General features: G+C 37.6%; 1 protein-coding gene across 7 annotated transcripts in view; it reads right to left on the minus strand.

The window, feature by feature from the left end:
* REPS1 (RALBP1 associated Eps domain containing 1) overlaps positions 1-17,405 on the minus strand; it is an 86,016-nt gene that overhangs the window by 40,074 nt on the left and 28,537 nt on the right. For all 7 annotated transcript variants that reach the window (XM_049654448.1, XM_049654449.1, XM_049654447.1 and 4 more), the window contains exon 2: positions 709-832. In XM_049654448.1, the coding sequence (XP_049510405.1) occupies positions 709-832 (124 nt within the window). The remainder of the gene's footprint in view (positions 1-708; positions 833-17,405) is intronic.

The following is a 17,405-nucleotide window of genomic DNA, read 5'->3' on the forward strand; positions in this document are numbered from 1 at the left end:
ACACTGACTAATAAACTGAGCCGGTGCTTAAAACTATTTATAAAAATTCTAACATTACAGAAAACCTCAAGTGTTCTCTTTCCTCTTTTTTCTATGACAACCAAAGAACTGTCTGCATTTAAGTGCCTACCTTTACAGAATTTCCACTGACTTGGGCATCAATAAGCCTCCAAAGCATAAAAAAACAAATTATCCTAGGTGATACTTATAAGGCAGCCAGATGTCTGTAACCAGGTTTTAGTCTGCCAATATTTTAATATTGTCTCTATCAGAAAGTTTTGGTTAATAGTTTCTAGTTTCAAGTGTGTATAGCTTTCCCACACAAAACCCCACAAGTATAATGCTATTTTATACTCAGCAGAAAAGAAGAATATAAGGAAGGCATATAAGAAAATGCTCACTACAATTCATCATTTACTTTGATAAAACTATTCACCTAACCTCTTTCTAAGCAATTTTTAGTGAATTAGTTCTGAAAAATCATCACTTTTAACAATTTTTATATTATCATCAAATATGTATTAAGTACATACATGCCATAACAGATTTAGGAAAGAGATACTTTTCTAATATTCGCAAATGAAAAAAGCATGGTAGTGAGATTAAAGCCGTGACACTTAGGGTCACAAATGCCACTAAAATATCAAGAAGACTCAGCAATTCTACGGACTTTATTTCATTTCAGCTACTAATGTACTCCATATTTACCTGTATTTATACTTTCCACTCTTAAAGGGAAACCAGACTGGGCAACAGCTACAAGTTTCAAAGCAATGTAGAACTGACTTCTTCCAAAATAACCAAGCCTCGTTGCACCACAAAGCTCCATAATCTGTAAGAGAACACAGTGTTAAATATTAATGACAATAATCCTCCAAATAAACAGGTATCTAACATCTGTTTGCAACTTCTCCAAAATACACAGCTGACACATAGCATATTACACTTACTGACAACCAACTTCCTCGGGTTTCAGGCTTAGAAGTCTGAAAATAAAGCACTGACCTTACGATATGAGGGTTATATAGTTCCCCTATTTATGTATTTATTTTTAATGTTTTTGAATGTTTATTTTTTTTGGGGGGGGGGAGGGGCAGAGAGAGGGAGACACAGAAACTGAAGCAGGAGCCAGGCTCTGAGCTGTCAGCACAGAGTCCGACACGGGGCTCGAACTCACAAACTGCGAGATCATGACCTGAGCCGAAGTTGGTAGCTTAACTGACTGAGCCACCCAGGTGCCCCTATAGTTCTCCTATTTAGAAAAATCTATGTGATACACAATTTTATTTTATTAGAATTACTGTGTTTGCTCAAGAGTCGTATTTTTCAGAAACCAGGCACCATCCACTCTTCATACACACTGTACATGCAACAGGGCCAAAAGTCCCTGCAACTAAAAGATTACTATGCAGCCAGTTAAAGTAACAGTCATAAAATGACACAGTAAGTGGAAAAAAAAGCAGGATATGTAATTTTAACCACATAAACACAAATCTGAAAAGAACCAGATATACAAAAACTCTATCGGCAGTTTTGTCAGGGGAGATCAAGAGTAGGGTTTTTTTCTCTAATTTCCCAGATTGTATTTAATTGTGGTTATATTACTTTTCTTTAAAAAAATTTTTGTTTGCTTTGTTTTTTTTTTAAAGCATGAAGGTCTTCAAGGATCGCCACTGACCATTAGGTCATTCAACAAGTATTCCTAGACTAGCTACAAGTTAAGTATCCGACTAGAAAGAGAATTTTAGGTTATGAGATTTAATTACAACTCCAAAAGCTGGAGTAATGTCTACTGTACAGACATTATACTCTTAAAATAAAATAAGCATTAAGTATCCTTGTCTCACCTTCTCAAAAGATACACATTCCACACTCCTGTGGAGCGTATTTGGTCTATTTTTTTTCCTGAAACACTCAAAGACCAAGGTACCTAGTCGTTACGGGTGAAGTCGGAAGTATTTATTAGAATTGCAAAACAAGCACCTACAACAGTTCAGCAATGTGTCAAATCACAATACCAATTTGTTTAAGCACACAAGAAGACATTTTTCGTGTGATTGATCGGCAAATGGAGGAAGTTCCTGATTCTGCCACTAAGGGGCATCACTTCTGTATAAATTTAAAAGGGCAAGGAGGATAAGGAGGCAGATTCATATCAGCCGACTATGAGGAAAAGAAAGAGTTGAGAAGGCCACACAAGCCTTGAAAGGTACGCAGGCATTTTGTTAGGATCACCACCCCTATCCACTATCCTTTTCTGCCCACGCGCCATCCTGTAAGGGATCATTACATACCTTAGCTACTTTTGCTTATAAAACAAACGTAAAACATCTAAAATACGTCCTTGTACGTATGCTAGGTAAAGGGACGACCTAAAGGGAAATTGCATGTAGTTGGTTTGTTTATCCCTGTTATGTGCGTTTCAGGTGCCCATGGGACAGTCAGGAGGAGATGCCCAGGGAACAGTAAGAAATGCAGAGAGGGTGTTCAGAAGAGAGCACTCTGCCGAGATGTGCTTCACACCTGGGAACCAGACAACAGGTGATGACTGAAGCTGAGGGAGTAAATGAATGAGAATGTAAGTGGAAAGACAAGTACAAAAAACAGGTTAGGATGCTTGACTCTCAAAGAAAGTAAGTTTAGAAGGGTAATCTTGTTTCTCCTAAGTCTCGGGGCTAGTCAGTGGAAGAACTGGCTCTAGAAGCCAGGTCCTTGGATTCCAAACCCAAAGCTCTTTCCAAGGGACTAGAGGGTAGTGGGGGGAGGGGGGAGGGGCTGGAGGGTAGGAGAGCAAGGAAGGATTCTACCTTTCTACTATATCAGGCATAACAAAATTTTAAGAGTTGATATATATCAAACTGTCCCATCAGGTCACAGGGCGGAGGTTTTAAAAGGGGAGATAAAAGAGCTCAAAGGCAAAATATGTGCAGTCACTTCCCTATGATTGATCCTGGCCATGACACCTAAAACAAACTCACTTTGTAGCCCAAGTCAGGCATATGTGTCACTGAGGACTATGTTTCCAAGCTACCCCAATTGGAGAGACCACAAATCCTTGAAAGCAGCAGAGGAGGAAAGAAGCTGTGAATACAAATTTGTTAACAATCTCTGATGAAACAGTATCAGGTCTGGTTTCTCATCACCATCTTGTGAATGCAACAAAATTTGTCTCTAAGGAAATTTTTACAATAATTCCTAGAAGCAGAATGCTGGACCAAAATAGAAGTACACTTAAAAATGCATTTGTGGGGTGCCTGGGTGGCTCAGTCGGTTGGTTTTGGCTCAGGTCATGATCCCAGGGTCGTGGGATCGAGACCCATGTCTGGCTCTGCGCTGAGTGTGGAGCCTGCTTAAGATTCTCTCTGTCTCTCTCTGTCTCTGTCTCTCTCTGTGCCCGTCTCCCCACCTGTGCTCTTTCCCTCTCTCCCTCTTAAAAAGATAAAAAAATGTATTTGCTATCACCAAGTGCCTTTCAAAAAGGTTATTCAAATTTATTCTCCCACTATCAAAATGAGTGTTTCCTTATCTTCTTTTCTCCAGTAACCTGAAAAGGCCACTCACACTTACATGAATTTTTCTCTGACTGCTTTCCTTGCTTTAGATTTATAATATTTAAGTACCTGATAAGTTATTAGCCCAGTCCTCAATTTTTTTTTCTTGTTTAGAATTTCCTGGACTATTCTCATATTATTTATTCCCCCAAGTAATCTCTAGAATCATTTATCAAAATAAATTGTGACTTTAATTGGAATGGTATTTTATTCATCATTTTTTTCCTAACTTTAACGAGACCACTTCTAGTATTTTGTCATTAAGCATGGTACTTGGTAACATTCTGGAACACCTTTGTTATGTGAAACTATTCAGCTAGTTCCACTCATCTAAGAGTTTTGTTTCGGGTTTTGTGTTTTCAAAGTCCACAAACAGAAGTTAATATTATTGTGTGCACTTTGGGGCAGAAAAGTAAAATATCATACTTTTTCTCTTTGGTCCATTAATGCTAATAATTAATAGAGTTCCTAACATCAAACCATCCTTTGATCCCTAAAAGGAATTCCATTTAGTCATGGTATATATTATTTTTTCAAATTATATTTATAAAATTTTAACCACAATCTTAAAATGATTTGGCCAAAAAATAACACTCCTGTATCTGAAAGGTTTGGAAGTGGTGCTATGTTGGCTTTGTAAACACGACTAACAAGCTTTACTTTTTTTTCTCTCTGCTCTGAAATACTGTAAATAGATTTGGAATGACATGTTCTGTAAAGATTTGGAAGAATTCACCTGTGACACACCTGAGCAGGATCCCTGATGGGTGTCTATTTCTTCCATGTCAGGTGGTATAAGTTAGGTTGTCTACCTCTAAAATATTTGGTAATTGGGGCATCTGGGTGGCTCAGTCGGTTGAATGTCTGACTCTTTGATTTTGGCTCAGGTCATGATCTCACAGGGTTGTGAGATCGAGCCCTAAATCGGGCTCCATGCTAATAGTGCAAAGCCAGCTTAGGATTCTCTCTCCCTTTCTCTCTTCCTGCCCCTCTCTGGCTGGCTCTCACTCTCTCTTCTCTCTCTCTCTTTCTAAATAAACAAACATTTTTAAAAGGTAAAACATTTGATAATTTCTGGGAATATCATTTATCGCCTCCAAATTTTGAAATTTATTAGTTTGGCATTACTCAAAGTAGTCTCATTCTTTTAATTGCCTCTCCGTGGTAACTTCGCCTTAGTCTAAATTATGCATATTTGTGAGCATGACTGCACAGCTGCCTAATATTGAAAACCACTTAAAGTCCTTGATAGGGTACAGATCCCCAGATCTCTTCCATTAGATTCTAACTCACCTAGGAAACCCAGGGCCAGTTAGTGTTTGCTGGTATACTACTGATAGCTACTGAAAACCATTAAGCTTTATTTTTATAACATTGTAAAATTTACATGCTCACAGTAAAATAAATAAAATGGTACTTAAGGATATGGAATTGAAGTCCCTACAATCCCCATCAGAAGTAACAATTCTTTTCATATGTTCTTCCCATTTTTCCCACATGTATACAAACACATGAGCACGCATACTTAACGAACACTTTTTACACATATAGTCACGCTATATATGACTTTTCACACAGTATTACTTGAAGATCTTTTTATATCAGCATACATAGATCTCTTTCATTTTTTTTTTTTTTTTTTACATAGCATCATGTGCATGTACCTATTACAAATTAACCAATCCCCTACTGATGGACACTTAGGTTCTTTTAGCTTTCTATTATATAAATAATGCTGTAAACATTCCTATGCATGAAACTTTGTGCACTTGTAGAACTGTAGGACAAATTTCTAGAAATGGAATACACTTAAAAAAATCTGTTTTTTTTTTTTTTTTTTACATTTATTTATTTTTGAGAAACAGAGTGAGACAAAGCATGAGCGGGGGAGAGGCAGAGAGAGAAGGAGACACAGAATCTGAAGCAGGCTCCAGGCTCCGAGCAAGCGGTCAGCACAGAGTCTGATGCGGGGCTCGAACCCACAAACTGTGAGATCATGACCTGAGCCGAAGTCGGACATTCATCTGACTGAGCCACCCAGGCGCCCCACAGAAATGGAATACACTTTAAAATGTAGCATAATGGAAACTAATTTGACAATAAATTTCATATAATTAAAAAAAAAACATCTTTTGGGATGAGCACTGGGTGTTGTATGGAAACTAATTTGGCAATAAATTTCATATAATTAAAAAAATAAAAAATAAAAAAAAAATAAAATGTAGCATAGCCAAGTACTACAAACTCTGAGTGACTGTAGCATCTTACTAACCAGCACAGAATCCTGGCTGCTAGTATGAGACAGGAGAGAGGCTAAAGTTTTCATTAATTGTATTAGCTTCACAAGAATATCAATCCTAAATAGGCAGTATTGACTTCTTGTCTGAACACTCTGTTCCATAATACTTATCAAAAAGCCACCAACTTCCAGGAAGAAAAGATAAACTAGACTGTAGTTCATTTTAATACTTACAGAGATCAATGTGGTTAGGGAATCATTCTGTATCATTTATACAGTACTTGAGCAAGTTATATTACTTTACTGTGTCCGTTTCCTCTTAGGTAAACTGGGGAAAATAATATACTACCTCTTAGGATTGCTGTGAGGATTCAATGAAACCATATTTAATAAAACACAAAAGTGTCTGATCCACAAATAATAATTATTTTTTATTCACTACCCTGATCATAATGTACTTTATTCAGTCAAGGACTTCAGAGACTAAGTCATTCTTGAAAACCACATTCTCTTGAGAGCCAAGAACTAATGCCTTTAAGCACCAAAGTGGGTTTTATTATAGTTTTTCATGAAAATTCTTCTAAAATATAAGATGCTTTCAAGCCTTCATAAGTATTTTGAAGTTCTGGTTTAAGACAATATACTGAGCACAGGAAATTACCTCTTCTCCCTTCAAAAATCTTCTTAAAATGATACTAAGGGAATAAATCCACAAAAATAAATAAAAGAGAAGGGGCAACAATGAGCAGACAGGAAATCTCAACAAATTTTAGCAATCAGAAAGGACATGGGAGTCATGCCTAAAACAGTAGGTGGAAGAAATTAGTGCCAGGAGTACCTAGGGAGACAATTTGTCCTGCAAAATCCAGGGACTCACCCAGAAATGCCAGGTATGACTAAGGGGGAGATTGGGACAGAGATTAAGATCCCTATCTCTACAGCTGCTCACAGAATATTAGCAACCAGACTTTACCCTCCAAATATAAACAAACAAAAAACTGGAAGTTTTCTCTCTAAAGAATGAAATGTAGGGAAGTACTAGGTCAGCTGATATGGATAGGGGTTGTTGCCCCAGAGAAAGGTTTCTGTTTCTAGCATTTAGCAATCCAGTAAGAGTCAGCATCTGACCCACTCCTCCCAAAGTAAGGCAGCCTTTTAAGGAGCTAAACCCAAGTACACAGAGCTCAGTTATTCTACTGCTGCATTAAATGTAAATAGATTACCAAAGATCAACAGGCAACTATGGAAAACCTACATAATGGAAGAAAACTGTCAAATTTAAAAACAAATTTAAAAACAGGGGAAAAAAAAAACTCTAAGGGAAAGATATAATTCAAGAAAGAAAGAACACTTAAAGATACTCTATTCAGTATCCTCTGCCAGATTTCAGACAATTAATGCATCCATAAAACAGGAACAGGATACTATGAAAAAGGAACAAAGAACAAGATGTCAGGAAATATACAAAGTTCAGCAGAAATACTAGAAGATAAAGAAAATTTCTCCAGAAGTAGGAAGGGGAAAGGTGAATTAGAAAATATGGGAGAAAAAAAGAGAATTAATTTGAAAGGACAAAATTTATTTAAATGAGGTCTACAAAAAATGTAGAGAAAACAGAAGAGTAATAATTAAAGAACAAGAGATTTTCCCCAAATCCAAGGACAACAAGCTTTCAGACAGAGTCTAGTGAGTGCTCCACACAACAGGTGAAAGAATTCCTCAACACATTACTGTGGAGCTTCATAACAGCAAGGATAAAACAAAGATCCTAAGAGCATCCAGAATCTGCATAAGGGAAGCGAGTAAGGGGGAGAGGTACTGATCACTAAGAAGATATATTAACTGACCTGGATTCAGACTTCTCATCAGTAACACTGAATATTAGAAAATAATAAAGCAACACCCTCAAGGTTCTAATAAAATATTATTTTCAACCTAGAATTCTGTATCCAAACTAGCATCAAGATGATGGAAAGAACAGACAATTTTGTAGATGCAGAAATAAACAAAGTTTATCTCCTATGAACTCTTTCTTGAGAAAATATCTGAGGATGTTATTCAGCAAAACTTAGAGGCAGAGCATCCAGGAAAAAAAACAGATACACAGCAAGAAAGCAGGGAAATAAAGCTGCAGGATGACAGCTATGCAATTGACCTGGAAAGCAACCAGTCCAGATTAAAATGACAGAAAGCTCCAGAAAGATTTCAGAAAAAATAAAGGGATAGAAATAGAGATGAAGGCAAACAGTAAAAAAAAAAAAAAAAAAAAAAGGCAATCAAGAAAGTTTAGAGGGGGAAAGCTGTAGAAGAATGTAATCACGGGGCACCTGGGTGGCTCAGTAGATTAAAGGTCTGACTTCAGCTCTGGTCATGATCTTGCAGTTCATCAGCTCGAAGCATGCCTCAGGCTCTGTGCTGACAGCTCAGAGCCTGAAGCCTGCTTCTGATTCTGTGTCTCCCTCTCTCTGCCCCTCTCCTGCTTGTGCTCTTTCTCTCCCTCTCTCAAAAATAAAAACATTAAAAAAATAATAACAACAACAAAAAGAAGAATGTAATCATAGTACTATATTATACTAATGGATCTGCAGTAAAAATATTTATATCTTCATAATGTAAATATATTTTTATTTTTAAAAAAATATCAGAATATATTAAACAATTAAGAATTATGATTTTAGGTGCACCTAGGTGACTCAGTAGCTTTAGGGTCTATTGATTTGGGCTCAGTCTTGATCTCTCAGTTAGAGAGAGGTCTCTCCCTGGTAAGCTCGGAGCCTGCTTAAGATTCTCTCTCCCTCTCCCTTTGCCCCCGCTCCTCCCCCACGTGTGTATGCGTGCCTTCTCTCTCTCTCAAAAAAAAAAAAAAAAAAGAATTATGGTTTTAGAACAATGTGCAAATGTTCTCAATATTAAATATGTAAAAGTATAGCTAACAAGTTTAAAGAGAGAAGGATAAGGAAGGTGAAGGATAAGGAAAAATGCGTGGGCTTCTGGCTTTTGGTTTAGTATGTAAGAAGCTTAGAAACCAAAAAACTCCATTGTAACAAGCAAAATGTTCAACAAACTGAAAAAGCAAGAACTCTCCTTAGATCTGTAAAAGTCAGGTCACAGAGCAAACTGCTGTCCCCCTAACTGAAGGCTAACAGAAGGTAAATACAAAGAATCCTAACTTACTAGAGGTGAAACCCATCAGCATTAACCTCCTTGAAACTAGCGTCAGGGAAGGAAAGACTGAACTGTAACTGATGAATTGCTGTAGGCTCAGTGAATACAAATCTGAGATAAAAACTTCAGGGGGACCTAGTTATAGGGAGACCTTCGTCATACTGTGAGTTTTACCTCTCGGAGCTCTACCGAGCTCTCACAGTGCATAGGAGAGAAAAGTCCCTCCCTGTGTGCTTCTGGCAGAGGAAAGGAAAAAGGAACCATTCTGAAGTCCACCAGAAATCCACTTGTTCTTCTCAACAAGGCTTATCCTCAAGAGAACCTACTTAACCAGAGCCTAACCCGCCAGGTTTACTGGAGCCTAACTGACCTGGATGAAGGGAAATACCCACCAGCTCTAGCCTATTCTATCCATCCTTTCCCACCTAAATGGGGGAGAGTAGAGGCAGGTAGGACTGAGAAGCAATTGCAAAATTCACAGGTATACTAAAAGACCTGAGGCATAATCTTAAGACTATAGAATGCTAGCGCCCCCCCCCCCAACACCTTACCACAACATTACCAAAGATGTATTTATAGTAGTTCATTAACCCAGTATATCATGTCTTGGCTATCAAGAAAAAAAAAAATCACAAGACATACTGAAAGGCAAAACGAATAAACAAAGAAAACCCCCCCAAACCACAATCTGAAGACAGAGCAAGCGTCAGAACCAGTCTCAGATATGGTAGACATGCTGGAACTATCAGACCAGGAATTTAAAGCAACTACGATGAATATGTGAAGGACTCTAACGGATAAAGAAGACAGCATGCAAGAACAGATAGGCAACGCAAGTAAAGAGACCGAAATTCTATGAAGAACAAAAAACAAAAAAATGGGTATATGTAAAGAAATGAAGAATGAGTCTTTGATGGGCTTTATTACTAGACTGGACATGGCTGAGGAAAGAATCCTCAAAGCTTGAGGATATTTCAATAGAAACTTCCAAAACTGAAATGCAACCAGGAAAAGAAAACTGAAACCAACGAAATCTTCAAGAACTGTGGGACAACTAAAAAAAAAAGGTCAAACAAATGTGTAATGAGAAGACAAGAAAGAATGAACAGAAGTAATATCTGAAAAATAATGAGTGAGGATTTCCCTAAATTAATGCTAGACACTAAACCACAGATTCGGGAAGCTAAGAGAATACCAAGCAGGGTTAAGTGCCAAAAAAAAGTAGACCTAACACCTTTAAAAAAAATTAACTCCAGAGGCACCTGGGTGGCTCAGTCAGTTAAGTGTCCGACTCTTGATTTGGGCTCAGGTCATGATCTCACAGAGAGTTCGAGCCCTGCGTTGGGCTCTGCACAGCGGAGCCTACTTGGGATTCTTTCTCTCTGCCCCTCCCCTACTCTCTCTCTCAAATAAATAAAAATAAACTTAAAATTAATTAATTAATTAATTAACTCTAAACGGATTACAGACCTAAATGTAAACCATGAAACTATGAAACTTCTAGAAGAGAACACAAGAGGAAAACCTGATGGCCTGGTATGGTGATGACTTTTTATATACAACACCAAAATCATGATCCATGAAAGAAATAATTGATAAGCTGGGGCGCCTGGGTGGCTCAGTTGGTTAAGCGACCGACTTCAGCTCAGGTCATGATCTCACAGTCCATGAGTTCGAGCCCCGCGTCGGGCTCTGTGCTGATAGCTCAGAGCCTGGAGCCTGCTTCAGATTCTGTGTCTCCCTCTCTCTCTGACCCTCCCTCATTCATGCTCTGTCTCTCTCTGTCTCAAAAATAAATAAACATTAAAAAAAAATTAAAAAAAAAAAGAAATAATTGATAAGCTGGACATCTGGTCTTCAAAAGATAAGGTCAAGAGAGCAAGATAAGCCACAGACCAGGAAAAAATATTTGCAAAAGACTTATCTAATAAAGGACAGTTATCCAAAATATACAAAGAACCCTTAAAACTCAACAATTAGAAAACTAAAAACCTGATTAAAAAATGGACCAAATACCTTAAGAGACACCTCACCAAAGAAGATACACAGATGGAAAATAAGCATATGGAAAGATGCTCCACATCATACGTCATCAAAGAAATACAAATTAAACAATGAGATACCACTACAAATCTATTAAACTGGCCCAAATCTGGAACGCTGACAATACCAAATGCTGGCGAGTCTAGGGAGCAACAGGAAGTGTCATTCTGGTGGGAATGTGACAGTTTGGCAATTTCTTATAAAACTAAATGTACCCATACCATACAGCAATCACTCTCCTAAAGGAGTTGAAAACTTATGTGCACACAAAAACCTGCACACAGATATTTATAGCAGTTTTATTCATAATTACCCAAACTTGGAAGTAACCAAAATATCCTGCAGTGATTGAATGGATAAACAAACTGTGGCACATCCACATAATGGAATGTTATGAAATGAACTATGAAGCCGTGAAAAGATATGGAGGAATCTTAAACACATAACATTAAGTGAAAGAATATGAAAAGACTACACATTGTATGATTCAGCTAAATGGCATTCTAGAAAAGGCAAAACTATGGAGACAATAAAAAGATCAGTAGTTGCCAGGGGTTGGGGTGTGGGGGTTTAAAAACTGAAACATTTAGGATTCTGATAGCAATGAAAATAGTCTGTATGCTACCATAATGAGAGATACATGTCATTCATTATACATTTGTCCAAGACCACAGAACGTACAACACCAAGAGTGAATTCTAATGTAAACTATGACCTTTGGTTGATTACAATATACGTCAATGAAGGATCATCAGTTGTCACAACTTTACCTCTGATGGGGGATAGTGATAATGGTGGAGGCCATGCATGGGTGGGAACAGAGGGTATATGGAAAATATACCTTCAGCTCAATTTTGCTATGAATGTTAAATTGCTCTATAAAATAAAGTCTGTTTTTGTTTTTTAAAAAAGGCATGGACTCATTCTCAACTGAAACAAGAATTAATAGGACAAGAAATAAGCAAAGTTTGAAGCTAAATATAACAAAATTTTGGCAAAGAACAGAAATAAATGAAACCCTTACTATATAGCAAGATAATGTCTAAAACTGATAAACCAAAGTAAAGTGGGAATTTGTAAAAAGAGTATGGAAGTAATCATCAAATAGTTTAATAAGTTCAAAGTGGTTTTTATAGGAAACAATATGAAGTACAGGGAAGGAGAAGAAATTGTTGCTCTTATAAAGCCCTTACAATCCTTGATTTTTTAATCACATGCAGATTATTATTTTGATGAAAACCGAAAGCATACAGTCTGTAAAGATCTAGTAAACAGACTCATATTTTTGACAGTATAGATTTTATAAACAGATTAGTATACTATACTGTACTGCAGTTATATATTTAAAGCTAAGAAAAAGTGGAATGTTTTATTCACCTAATGGACTAACACTATCACAGAGTTTTTGTTTTATTCTGTTCTTGGTAATGATTTGTGACTTTCTCCTTGTTGCCAAGCTCTTACTTTGGCTCTGTCAGCGGTCTTTCCAGTTGTTGGACTTCTGCCTTGCATGCCATGGCTTAGAAATAGAACCAAGTTTTTAAAACCGTATAAAACAAGAATAAATAGTTCTTTAACAGTTATAACTAGAAGAGCTCACCAAAGAGCAAAGTACCCAAGTATTATATTTTACTTCTGGATATACAAATATAGTGGTGGTGGTAACCAGGTGTGTTGGCTGGGGAGGGAGGCTAACGTTTATTGAGCACACATAATGTTAAGCACAAACCCAATTACTCAAAGTATTCCCATTTAATCCTAAAAATAATGGGGCAGAATTGGTATCATTATCATTTTACAGAGGAAGAAAGAGAATCAGACTGGCCAAGTAACTAAGGCTAGAGGACCCGAAGGGCAGAGCTATAATTCAAAGTTATGCCTATAATAATCTTCTACCAAGACATGCTGTACGTTGTCCTTTTCCCAAGATATGTCGGCTTCCTCAGGGCAAGTACCCTCACTAACTCCTAAAGCATGTCTTATAGTCCAGACTGCCCAGTACACAGTGACAATGAAAGAGTACTTTACATGTGTAAGAAGGGCTCTTTAATCCTGGGCTCAGAACATGAGGTACAGGAATGCTAACAACAATAAAGGTGTAGAGAAGTTCTTTCTTTTTTTTAATTTTTTTTTTTTTTTTAACGTTTATTCATCTTTGAGAGACAGAGAGAGACAGAGCATGAGCGGGGAAGAGGCAGAGAGAGGGAGACACAGAATCCGAAGCAGGCTCCAGGCTCTGAGCTGTCAGCAAAGAGCTCGACGTGGGGCTGGAACTCAAGAACCGCGAGATCATGACCTGAGCCGAAGTCGGACGCTCAACGGACTGAGCCACCCAGGCACCCCGAGAAGTTATTTCTTATTTGAAATATGAAAGATCAAAGTAGATGCCAAATTACATAGATAAACCTGAATCCATGAGAGGAATTTCAAAATATAAGAATACAGAAAAAGAAAATGAGGAATATATTGAAACTACACAAAATATGGAGAAGCATCGGCCTATATTCTCTCCAAGATGAAATTTTATGAGTGTTTAATACAGTTGACTCTTAAACAACACAGGAATTAGGGGAGCCAAACCCCCATGCAATCAAAAATACACTTATAACTTTTGACTTCCTAAAAACTTAACTAAAAATCTACTATTGACCGGAAGCCTTACCAATAACAACATCAATTAATACATATTTTGTATGTTATATGTATTATACTCTGCATTTTTACAAATAAGCTAGAGAAAGGAAAATGTTATTAAGAAAATCATAAGGAAAATTAGAATACATTGACAGTACTGTACCTGTCTTTATAAAAAAACAAAAATCTGTAAGTGAACCCACCCTATTCAAACCCATATTGTTCAAGGGCCAACTGTATAATAAAAACTAAAATCCTCCCTTTCTAGTTATTATCAGGTTAAAAATAAGGTGACCTCATTGTTCTCATTTTTAAAATAAAAGTTTAAGTGGGACTGAATCGGTGGCAAAGCAGACTATATGTTTGCTGGCTTAAAAGCTCAGGCAGCTTGGGCTGCATATGTGCACCACTTATATCTGGCTGCCCAAATCAGTGTAACTTTTACTGTTCCATTCACTTGTTAGACTAGTTTCTACACCATTCTGACTCATTAGCCTTACTAACATGGGAATATCTGTAATGAAGATTCACATTTACTAGAAAATTAGAAGGTAGGGAACAGGAAGATCATGGAATAGGAAGGCTATTTACTTGTTATCATACTTAATGATCAGAAGAATCCTCTAATGTTGGCTACCATTATCTCCAGTTAATAGGAAAGGAAGATGAGGCTAATAAGGGGCAAGGCCAGGATTCAAAGCCTTATTTTTCAGAACTTTTTAATTTTTTATTAAAAATTTTTTTTAATGTTAATTTTATTTTTTTTTAATTTTTTTTTAACGTTTATTTATTTTTCAGACAGAGAGAGACACAGCATGAACAGGGGAGGGGCAGAGAGAGAGGGAAACACAGAATCTGAAGCAGGCTTCAGGCTCCAAGCCATCAGCCCAGAGCCCGACGCGGGGCCCGAACCTGCGGACCGCGAGATCGTGACCTGAGCTGAAGTCGGACGCTCAACTGACTGAGCCACCCAGGCGCCCCAATGTTAATTTTATTTTTGAGAGACAGAGCATGAGCAGGAGAGGGGGGGGGAGAGGGGGGAGGGAGGGGGAGAGAGAGAGAGAGAGAGAGACAGACAGACAGACAGACAGACACTGAATCTGAAGCAGGCTCCAGGCTCTGAGCTGTCATCACAGAGCCTAATGTGGGGGGCTCGAACTCACCAACTGCAAGATCATGACCTGAGCTGAAGCTGGATGCTTAGCTGACTGAGTCACCCAGGGGCCCCCTTTTTTAATAATTTTTTTAAAAGTTTATTTATTTTGAGAGAGAGAGAGAGAGAAAGAGAGAGAGATAGCACGTACAAAAGCAAGCAGGAGAAGGAAGGGGCAGAGAGAGAATCCCAAGCAGGTTCTGCACTGCCCACAGAGCCAGACGTAGTGCTCAATCTCAAGAACCGTAAGATCGTGACCTGAGCTGAAATCAAGAGTTGGACACATAACCGACTGAGCCACCCAGGCACGCCAGGATTCAAAGACTTATTAGTCTTAAGTCCAAAGCTCTCCATTCCCAGCTGTCTCGAAAGCATAGCTAAGCAGAACTCTTAATATTGGCATGCTTATGGAACAGTACAGTAGTTCCAAAATGTATTCTAAAGAACATCAGTTAAGCTAAAGACTCTGTAGTTGAAGAAGTTGAGATATATTACAGCCCCCTTGGAAACTGCACAAAGCATTTTTAAGCCATAAGAGACACTAAAAAAAATCCTATAGTCTAGAAATAAACCCCCTTTCAGTTTAGATTCAATTAAAATGCTTCAGAGCTAGTGGTCCATCAATCAGATGCTTGGTATAAAACACTTTGAGAACTAATGTTGTAGATCCTAGAGCATTTATGTTCACAATTTTTGGTCTTGAAATCCCTTATACATGCTTTAAAAAATTACTGAGAAACAAAAATGTTTTAATAAAAAGTTATCGAGAACTCCCCCAAAGCTTTTGTGGATTATATTATTGATATTTACCATATTAGAATTTAAACTGTGAAATTTAACACTATGTATCTATAAATTCATGTAGAAATAAGAATAATCCCATTACATGTAACATAAAATTTTATGAAAATAACTACTTCCCAAAATTAAAACAAAAACAAAAACTGAGTGTGGGGGCACCTGGCTGGCTCAGTCAATAAGACTACGTGACTCATGATCCTGGGGTCACAAGTTCAAGCCCTATGGTGGGCACGGAGTTTACATTAAAAAACAAACAAACAAACAAACAAAAAACCTGAGTGAAAAGAGTACATTGTTTTTATATAAGCAAATTTTCCTTAATGTCCAGCTTGAGAAGACTCTCATATCTGCTTCATATTTGATTCACTGAAATACGATGCTTTATTTCAAGCATAAGAGAACAGTCACTTCACGAGGATTTGTACTGGAAAACAGAGGACGATTTATATAGTCTTTTCAGATAATTCTGACTTGATGTTTTGATACGACACCAAAACTCAACAAATGGTAACCGCTATATGGAATCCAAAGCCTTATCAATAAACCTTTTTGCATATCTTACATTAAAATGCATTGGAGTCCCTATCAAAATACCAGCAGCCTTTTTCACAGAGCTAGAACAATCAATCCTAAAATGTGTATGGAACCACAAAAAACCCTGAATAGCCAAAGCAACCCTGAAAAAGAAGCGCAAACCTGGAAGCATCAAGATCCCAGACTTTAAGCTGTATTACAAAGCTGTAAAACTGTAATCATCAAGACAGTATGGTACCGGCATAAAAACAGACACATAGATTAATGGAACAGAATAGAAAACCCAGAAATGGACCTACAACTATACGGTCAACTAATCTTCAACAAAGCAGGAAAGAATATCCAGTGGAAAAAAGTCTCTTCAGCAAATGGTGTTGGGAAAACTGGACAGCAAAATGCAGAAGAATGAAACTGGACCATTTTCTTACACCATACACAAAAATATATTCAAAATGGCTGAAAGACCTAAACATGAGACAGGAAACCATCAAAATCCTATGGGAGAACACAGGCAGCAACCTCTTTGGCCTTGGCTGTAGCAACTTACTAGACTTACTAGACACATTGCTGGAGGCAAGGGAAACAAAAACAAAAAGGATCTATGGGGACTTCATCAAGATAAAAAGCTTCTGCACAGTGAAGGAAACAATCAAGAAAACTAAAGACAGCCTATGGAATGGGAGAGGAGTGTGCAAATGGCATACTGGGTAAAGTGTTAGTATCCAAAATCTGTAATGAACTTATCAAACTCAACACCCAAAAAAACACAAATAATCCAGTTAAGAAATGGGCAGAAGACAGGAATAGACATTCTTCCAAAGAAGACATCCAGATGGCTAACAGACACATGAAAAGGTGCTCAACATCACATCATCAGAGAAATACAAACCAAAACCACCATGATGAAATACCACCTCACACCTGTCAGAATGGCTACACTTAACACAAAAAACAACAGACGTTGGTGAGGATGTGGAAAAACGGGAACACTTTTGCTCTGTTGGTAGGAATGCAAACTGCCACTTTGGAAAAACTAGCCACTTTGGAAAACAGTATGGAGGTTCCTCAAAAAGCAAAAAATAGAACTACCTTATGATCCAGCAATTGCACTACTAGGTATTTATGCAAATGTTACAAAAATACAGATTCAAAGGGGTACATGCACCCCTATGTTTATAGCAGCATTATCAACAATGGCCAAACTATGGAAAGAGCCCAAATGTCCACCAACTGATGAATGGATAAAGACAACGTGGTATATACATACAATGGACTATTACTCTGC

The sequence above is a fragment of the Panthera uncia genome (genome assembly GCF_023721935.1).
Source record: "Panthera uncia isolate 11264 chromosome B2 unlocalized genomic scaffold, Puncia_PCG_1.0 HiC_scaffold_24, whole genome shotgun sequence".
NCBI lineage: Eukaryota > Metazoa > Chordata > Mammalia > Carnivora > Felidae > Panthera > Panthera uncia.